The 10,000-nt window shown below is 50.0% G+C and overlaps 1 protein-coding gene across 1 annotated transcript in view; it reads right to left on the reverse strand.

Moving 5' to 3' along the window:
- The window catches only part of si:dkey-174m14.3 (uncharacterized protein LOC563117 homolog), a 16,045-nt gene extending 8,047 nt beyond the window's left edge, over positions 1–7,998 (reverse strand). Inside the window, exons 1-2 of the mRNA XM_053675881.1 lie at positions 7,764–7,998; positions 231–418 (exon numbers count right to left, since the gene is read on the reverse strand). Of these exons, the coding sequence (XP_053531856.1) occupies positions 231–301 (71 nt within the window). The 5' untranslated portion in view covers positions 302–418; positions 7,764–7,998. The remainder of the gene's footprint in view (positions 1–230; positions 419–7,763) is intronic.
- Between the last annotated feature and the right edge of the window lie 2,002 nt (positions 7,999–10,000).

A 10,000-nucleotide genomic window follows, 5' to 3' on the forward strand; every position in this document is an offset into this window, starting at 1 on the left:
ACGAGAGAAACTGGATGTATTTGAAAACATCCTGTCACATGATCACAGATAACATATCTAATATTAATAACAACAACAACAACAACAGTAGTATTACTGTCTCACTTCTCTGTCTCACTCTCTCAGTGTCTCAACTCTGCTCTGTCTCACTCTCTCAGTGTCTCAACTCTGCTCTGTCTCACTCTCTCAGTGTCTCAACTCTGCTCTGTCTCACTCTCTCAGTGTCTCACCTTTTCTTCTGGTGCTTACAGCCGGCCCGTGAGCTTTTCAGGCCGGTTTTGCCGATGTAGATCTTCTTCATGGTGTGTGTGTGTGAACATCAGCTCTCATGTAGATGTGTACAGCAGCTCCTGGTGTTTATCTCTCTTGCTCTCTGTGGAGTGTGCTACAGAATCGCTGTGGGTTCTCTGTGACCACCCTGCAGACAGACAGACAGACCGACAGACAGACAGAGAACCATCAATGTTCTGCTCACACTCATCTGCTGTTCTTCATGTAGTGTAAATGAGATGGAACTGAGAAGTGAGAGGAGAACTAATAATACTGTACACACACACACACACACACACACACACACACACACACACACACACACACACACTCACACTCTGTATCGGTTCTTCTGACTGTCCAGATGGTGGGAGTTGTGAATGTGTCTCACTGCAAATGAGTGTGACTCATTACTGCCTGTAGACAGAGAGAGAGAGAGACTGATTCCTCCTTCACTCGTCTCTCAGTGTAGACAGATCATCTCCCAGGAAACCCCTTAACTAAAGAAAACCAAAGAGTGTGACTCACACACACACACACTCTTACACAGGAGTTTGTCCGTCGATTTTGACGAAGACCGAAGTTTCCATTTCCGACTCCATTATGGAGAACACAAACTGGAACTCCACTTGCGCGTAATTGGATTAAAGTGAGGAAGACTTGCACAGCATCGGCCACACTCTCACTTCCTGCTGACCGACATGATCCAGTGACAAGACTGAGTCAAGACGACTGAAGATGGCCCCCGGGCGCAGTGATTCATACACCCACTCATACACCCATTCACACACCCACTCATACACTACAGATACTTTGGACACACCAATCAGCCTACCACGTATGTCTTTGAACTGGGGAGGAAACCAGAGTAAACCCCCGCAGCACAGGGAGAACATGCAAACTCCACACACACAGGGCCACAGTGGGAATCAAACCCTCAACCCTGGAGGTGTGAGGCGAACGTGCTAACCACTAAACCACTGTACACAACACACACAGACACACACACACACACACACACAAACACACACTCTCTCTCTCTCTCTCACACGCACACACACTCTCACACACATACTCTCTCTCTCACACACACACACACACACACACACTCTCACACACACACTCTTTCTCTCTCACACACATGCACATACACAAACACACAGTTTAACAAAGGGAAGCAAAACCTTCACAATGAAAAGAGAGAGAGACAGACAGACTGACAGATAGACAGAGACAGACAGACAGTAGTCAGATTTGCATGAGTCAGCATACAGAGAGGAGGTGCAGAGCCAACAACCTGTCTCTGAACGTGGACAAAACAAGAGATGGTTGTTGACTTCAGGACAGCATGGAGCGACCGCTCTGCACTGAACATCGACGGCTCTGTGGAGATCATCAAGAGCACCAAATTCATCACCTGGTCCCTCAACACCAGCGCCATAAAAAAGAAAGTCCAGCAGCGTCTCTACTTTCTGGGAAAAACTGAAAAAAGTCCATCTCCCACCTGCCATCCTCACCACATTCTACAGAGGAACCATACAGGGCATCCTGAGCAGCTGCATCAGATAGTGAGGGTCTCTCTTCCCTCCATCATAGACATTTACACCACATGCGGCATCCGCAAAGCCACCAGCATTGTGGATGACCGCACACACCCCTCACACACCCCTCACTCACCCCTCACACACCCCTCACACATCCCACACACACCCCTCACACACCCCTCACACACCCCTCACACATCCCACACACACCCCTCACACACCCCTCACTCACCCTTCACACACCCCTCACACATCCCACACTCACCCCTCACACACCCCTCACTCACCCCTCACTCACCCCTCACACACCCCTCACACATCCCACACACACCCCTCACACACCCCTCACTCACCCCTCACACACCCCTCACACATCCCACACACACCCCTCACACACCCCTCACTCACCCCTCACACACCCCTCACACACCCCTCACACACCTCTCACACACCCCTCACACACCCCTCACTCACCCCTCACACACCCCTCACTCACCCCGCACACACCCCTCACACACCCCTCACTCACCCCTCACACATCCCACACACACCCCTCACACACCCCTCACTCACCCCTCACTCACCCCTCACACACCCCTCACACACCCCTCACTCACCCCTCACACACCCCTCACACATCCCACACACCCCTCACACATCCCACACACCCCTCACACACCCCTCACTCACCCCTCACACACCCCTCACACATCCCACACACACCCCTCACACACCCCTCACTCACCCCTCACTCACCCCTCACACACCCCTCACTCACCCCTCACACACCCCTCACACATCCCACACACACCCCTCACACACCCCTCACTCACCCCTCACTCACCCCTCACACATCCCACACACACCCCTCACTCACCCCTCACTCACCCCTCACTCACCCCTCACACACCCCACACACACCCCTCACACACCCCACACACACCCCTCACTCACCCCTCACACACCCCTCACACACCCCTCACTCACCCCTCACACACCCCTCACTCACCCCTCACACACCCCACACACACCCCTCACTCACCCCACACACACCCCTCACTCACCCCTCACACACCCCTCACACACCCCTCACACACCCCTCACTCACCCCTCACACACCCCTCACACATCCCACACACACCCCTCACTCACCCTTCACTCACCCCTCACTCAAGTCTCACACATCCCACACACACCCCTCACACACCCCTCACTCACCCCTCAAACATCCCACACACACCCCTCACACATCCCTCACTCACCCCTCACTCACCCCTCACACACCCCTCACACATCCCACACACACCCCTCACACACCCCTCACTCACCCCTCACTCATCCCACACACACCCCTCACACACCCCTCACTCACCCCTCACACATCCCACACTCACCCCTCACTCACCCCTCAAACATCCCACACACACCCCTCACACATCCCTCACTCACCCCTCACTCACCCCACACACACCCCTCACACACCCCTCACACATCCCTCACACACCCTTCACTCACCCCTCACACACCCTTCACTCACCCCTCACACACCCTTCACTCACCCCTCACACATCCCTCACTCACCCCTCACACACCCCTCACTCACCCCTCACACATCCCTCACTCACCCCTCACACACCCCTCACACACCCCTCACTCACCCCTCACACATCCCACACACACCCCTCACACACCCCTCACTCACCCCTCACACACCCCTCACTCACCCCTCACACACCCCTCACACATCCCACACACACCCCTCACACACCCCTCACACACCCCTCACTCACCCCCTCACTCACCCCTCACACACCCCACACACACCCCTCACTCACCCCTCACACACCCCTCACACACCCCTCACACATCCCACACACACCCCTCACTCACCCCTCACTCACCCGTCACACACAACTCACTCACCCCTCACTCACCCCTCACACATCCCTCACTCACCCCTCACACACCCCTCACTCACCCCTCACACATCCCTCACTCACCCCTCACACACCCCTCACACACCCCTCACTCACCCCTCACACATCCCACACACACCCCTCACACACCCCTCACTCACCCCTCACACACCCCTCACTCACCCCTCACACACCCCTCACACATCCCACACACACCCCTCACACACCCCTCACACACCCCTCACTCACCCCCTCACTCACCCCTCACTCACCCCTCACTCACCCCTCACACACCCCTCACACACCCCACACACACCCCTCACTCACCCCTCACACACCCCTCACACACCCCTCACACATCCCACACACACCCCTCACTCACCCCTCACTCACCCGTCACACACAACTCACTCACCCCTCACTCACCCCTCATACACCCCTCACTCACCCCTCTCACTCCCCTCACACACCCCACACACACCCCTCACACACCCCTCACACACCCCTCACTCACCCCTCACACATCCCACACACACCCCTCACTCACCCCTCACTAACCCGTCACACACCCCTCACACATTCCACACACACCCCTCACACACCCCTCACTCACCCCTCACACACCCCTCACTCACCCCTCACACACCCCTCACACACCCCTCACTCACCCCTCACACACCCCTCACTCACCCCTCACACACCCCACACACACCCCTCACTCACCCCCTCACTCACCCCTCACACACCCCTCACTCACCCCTGTCACTCCCCTCACACACCCCACACACACCCCTCACTCACCCCCTCACTCACCCCTCACACACCCCTCACACACCCCACACACACCCCTAACTCACCCCTCACACACCCCTCACTCACCCCTCACACATCCCACACACACCCCTCACTCACCCCTCACACATCCCTTACTCACCTCTCACACACCCCTCACACACCCCTCACTCACCCCTCACACATCCCACACACACCCCTCACTCACCCCTCACTCACCCGTCACACACCCCTCACACATTCCACACACACCCCTCACACACCCCACTCACACACTCTTCACCCTCCTGCCATCTGGAAAAAGGTGCAGAAGCATTCGGGCCTCACGGACAGACTGTGTAACAGCTTCATCCCCCAAGCCATCAGACTCCTCAGTGTTGCATTTCTTGCTGCTACTGTATTTATACGAACATAGTATTTAATTTATTGTCACTATTATACACTTTACTTCGCTGCTACTGCAATAACTGCTATGTCCATATTTGGTGTAAGCTAATTTGCTGAATTCTGTGTTACAGCATGTTATGTTTATATTCACAGCAGTTTTATTATATTGTTATTCTTCTGCACTTCCTGTTATATCAGACACTTCCACACTAACACGGTGTACTGTTCAGCGCTACACTGTCACTTACTGTACCGATTGTCCTGGTTTAGTAGTTACTGTACTGTCCTGTGGTGTTACAACATGTCTTCACGTGCACTTTGTGTAAGAATGTTTGCAGATCTTATTTAGTTCGGTGTCTCATGTAGTTTGTGTGTTGTTTATGTAGCAGCGTGCTCCTGGAGGAACGTTGTTTGTTTCACTGTGTACTGTACCAGCTGTGTACGGCTGAAACAACAATAAGAAACCACTTGACTTGACTTCCTGTTAACCTGTTCTTCCCTAACCCCCATGTTTTGTGTATTTCTGTGCCTTAAACCCATGTGTGTGTCTCTGAGGTTCTACAGAAAGTGGAATGACTGCTGGGAAAGATCAGCCAGCATCCAGTCGGAGAAACAAAGAGAAGGAGAGGTTCTGCGGAAAATTGCAGAGTTTCCTTGATTTTGTGTTTATTTCTGCCATTGCAAAATCACAAAATCCTGGAGGAACTGCTTGAGAACTCTGTCCATGTTCCAGTGTTGATGGGTTCTGTAAGTGATGCTTATCTCCAGCATTGTCTTTTGTGAAACACGTTGTGTGAAGCTAACTGTTTTAGCAATATGGTGATGGAAACACAGCTGAAACAGTCATGAGTGACAGAAAGAGGACACAAAGACAGATGATCCTGCACGACTAAAGAGAGTGAGATGAGAAATGTGATTACTCAGAGACATGGTTTATCTGGAGGAGTGAATATTTTATGGATAAAGTGATGAATCAAGTTGAAGTTTATCTGTAAGCGTAGCAGATGAGCGCTGGATCAGATTATCCTTCACATCGTGAGCATGTTTTCTTTACAGCAGAGCGCATCGAATTAACACACTGACGGTATTTTATTAATTCAACTGATCAGTAATTAAAAGTGTGATAAAATCTCGTACATCTCTCAACATATTTGAATTTCATCACCTCGATTTAGTGTCTCTTGTCTTCAGTAAGTTGCGTACGAGTAAATGTCAGAGTTCGATGTAAAATAACAGCGTGCGCTGGATCAAGTGCTGTTCTATTCTGTGTGCTGCTGAACAATGAGTGTGGAAGCCATTTTCTTAAATTAAACCAGAGATTAATGGGATTAATTACAATCACTATTATTATTATTATTATTATTATTATTATTATTATTATTATTCATGCAGTAATATATCTGTGATAAAGGAAAAATCTCACTCAGATATCATCATATTAGTCTTTTTTCCCCTTTTTACCCTTGGTGGTGTTAAAACTACAGGCAGTTGATTTTAATCATCTGAATGTGGAGCTCAGAAAGTCTACTTAAGCAGCTGCCTAACCCGACAGTATACAAGACTTAATAATCAGGAGTTCATCTGTGTAGATACAGTAGATAGATAGATAGATAGATAGATTGATAGATAGTGTACTGCCATGTTTAACAATGCTAACACACACACAGACACACACAAACATGCAAACACTCACTGAATGCACACAGAACGCTAACCCTAAGAAAATGCTAAAAACTCACAATGAATACTAACACACTGGAAACAAAGAGACACCAAAGGCTATTATTATTATTATTATTATTATTATTATTATTATTGTTGTTGTTGTTGTTGTTGTTGTTTTAAACAGTACATTTAAACAGCAATTCTGATAGTACACTACAGACATTTCTGGAAGTTTCATCATACAGGAGGCCCTGGAGGAGGTCACGGCCCTGTTGGAGGTGCCGGTTGTGTGGCTAAATGGTTGTAGTGGTATCACACACACACACACACACACACACACACACACACACACACACACACACACACACACACACACACGTGCAAAAAAATCCAACTCTCAGATGAAGTGATCTACCTTTTCAAAATCTGAGGATGGAGTGTTGTGTATATATAAAGAAGGGATGGTGGAGTAATGTCAGAAGGATGGAGGGATGATGGAGGGAAGTATAAATCTAAGATGAAGGGATGGTGGAGTAATGTCAGAAGGATGGAGGGATGATGGAGGGAAGTATAAATCTAAGATGAAGGGATGGTGGAGTAATGTCAGAAGGATGGAGGGATGATGGAGGGAAGTATAAATCTAAGATGAAGGGATGGTGGAGTAATGTCAGAAGGATGGGGGATGATGGAGGGAAGTATAAATCTAAGATGAAGGGATGGTGGAGTAATGTCAGAAGGATGGGGGATATGTGAATAATTGAGGGCTGGTGTTATGATGGAGATGATGAAAGAATGATTGAAGGATGGAAGGTATGCTAGAGGGATGATGGATGTTGGAGGAATGATAGGAGTGGTTATAGGAAGGATGGAGAGAAAATCAAGGGCTGATGGAAGGATGACAGAAAAATTATGGAAGGGTGGAGAGATTGACTTGTTACACATTCTTCACAAATAAATTTAAGTTAAAACATGGATGGATGAAAGAATGATGGAGGGATGAAGGACCAATGATGAACGGATGATGGAGCGATGAGAAGAGAATCCTGCGTGCTGAAAATGAAGAGCTGGGGAAACCCCTCTGCAGATACATCTATCTCATAAACATTCAGAAATAGATAGATAGATAGATAGATAGATAGATAGATAGATAGATAGATAGATAGATAGATAGATAGATAGAAGTGCTTACCTTCTGCTTTGCATGTTTTCATCTGAAGTCTGGAGGATTAAACGAGGAAATGAAACACAGACAGAATCTTCACTGCACAGAACGATGCATACTCTCTCCTGCTGTCTCCCTCTATCTCTCTAGCTTTCTGTTTTTCTCTCTCTATCTGTGTGTGTGTGTGTGTGTGTGTGTGTGTGTGCGTGTGTGTGTATGTGTGTGTATGAGGAAGGCAGATGAAGTGAGAGGTGTGGAAACGTTTGTCGTTGCAACACTGCAGATACACAGCAACTCCCTCCATCATCCCCTCACCCAGAGAGAGAGAGGGGGGGGGGGTAGGGAGACAGATGGAGGAGGAGGAGTGAGAGAGAGTGAAAGAGAGAGGAGGAAGTTAGACAATGAGAGGGGAAGTGAGAGAGTGAGACAGAGGGGGAAGTGAGGGGGATTGAGAGAGTGAGACAGAGGGGGAAGTGAGGGGGAGAGGGGGCTTGAGAGAGAGTGAGAGAGAGGGGGAAGTGAAGGGGGAGAGGGGGATTGAGAGCGAGTGAGAGAGAGGGGGATTGAGAGAGTGAGACAGAGGGGGAAGTGAGGGGGAGAGGGGGATTGAGAGAGTGAGACAGAGGGGGAAGTGAGGGGGAGAGGGGGATTGAGAGAGTGAGACAGAGGGGGAAGTGAGGGGGAGAGGGGGATTGAGAGAGAGTGAGGGGGAGAGGGGGATTGAGAGAGAGTGAGGGAGAGGGGGATTGAGAGAGTGAGACAGAGGGGGAAGTGAGGGGGAGAGGGGGATTGAGAGAGTGAGACAGAGGGGGAAGTGAAGGGGGAGAGGGGGATTGAGAGAGAGTGAGACAGAGGGGGATTGAGAGAGAGTGAGGGAGAGGGGGAAGTGATGGGGAGAGAGAGGTGGGAAAGTGAGTGTGTGTGTGTGTGTGTGTGTGTGTGTGTGTGTGTGTGTGTGTGTGTGTGTGTGTGTGTGTGTGTGTGTGTGTGTGTGCGTGAGCAGAGACTACTGTACTGCAGGGGGCTGAGTCACACCCCTGTGGGGCACCTGTGTGTCCTGCGTTGCTGATTCTCAGCGCTGGTCCTTCAGGAATCCAGTATCCACTGCACATGGTGGTAAGACTCAGATCTTTGAGCTTCACGATGAGCCTGGCAGGAACGCCGCTGAGCTGTAACGGAACTGCGTTCTGCGTGTGTGTATGTGTGTGTGTGTGTGTGTGTGTGTGTGTGTGTGTGTGTGTGAACTAGCTACAACAGGATGGTAGTTATTCAGGCAGGAGATGACAGGAGTCTTGGGAACTGGAACAGTGGTGATCTTCTTGAAACCTTCTGGAAAAGCTGACAAATTTAAGATCTCTGTGAAGACATCTGATAACTGGGGAGCCCCTGGATGCCATCAGGTCCTGATGCCAAAGTGTTGGCCATGTCAGGCACAGACAGGACTAGTGTACAACTGTTCTGACCAGATAGGACTAGTTCTGATCCAGACACAGAGAGAGAGAGAGAGAGAGAGAGAGAGAGAGAGAGAGAGAGAGAGAGAGAGAGAGGAATTTTCATCACTTCAGCAGTAAATGCAGAAAAAGAGAGAAATGTGAACACTGGTTCCTCTTATCTCACTCTTTCACCCTGTTTTTCACTCACTCTCTCTCTCACTCCTCCCCCTCTCTCTGTCTCTTTCTCTCACTCGGTCCATCTGTTCCACCCATTCACCCCCCGCAGTTCGTACACACCAGTGCGCGACAGTGAGATGGGGCAGTAATTTTCAGTGACGGTGTTAGACTCAGAGCTGCGATCAGGGATGTGACAGAGTGACCTGTGAACCGAGATTTATGGACTTTATGTAAATTAGGTAGGACACGGTGAAGCTGCAAATCCAAACAAATGTCTGGAAGGATTCCTCGGAACAATCCTGCGTCTCCACCGCAGTTTTATTCACTGCAGTCCCTCACCATTTACTGTTTCACTCTCTCTCTCTCTCACTCCGTCTCTCTCTCTCTCTCTGTTTCACACTCTCACTCCATCTCTCTCTCTGTGTTTCACTCTCTCTCTCTCTCACTCCGTCTCTCTCTCTCTCTGTTTCACACTCTCACTCCATCTCTCTCTGTGTGTTTCACTCTCTCTCTCACTCTCACTCTGCCTGTCTCTCTGTGTTTCACTCTCTCTCACTCTCACGCCGTCTCTCTCTCTCTCTGTTTCACTCACTCTCACTCCATCTCTCTCTCTGTGTTTCACTCTCTCTCACTCTGTCTCTCTCTGTGTGTTTC

This window comes from Ictalurus punctatus, chromosome 25 (assembly GCF_001660625.3).
Source record: "Ictalurus punctatus breed USDA103 chromosome 25, Coco_2.0, whole genome shotgun sequence".
NCBI lineage: Eukaryota > Metazoa > Chordata > Actinopteri > Siluriformes > Ictaluridae > Ictalurus > Ictalurus punctatus.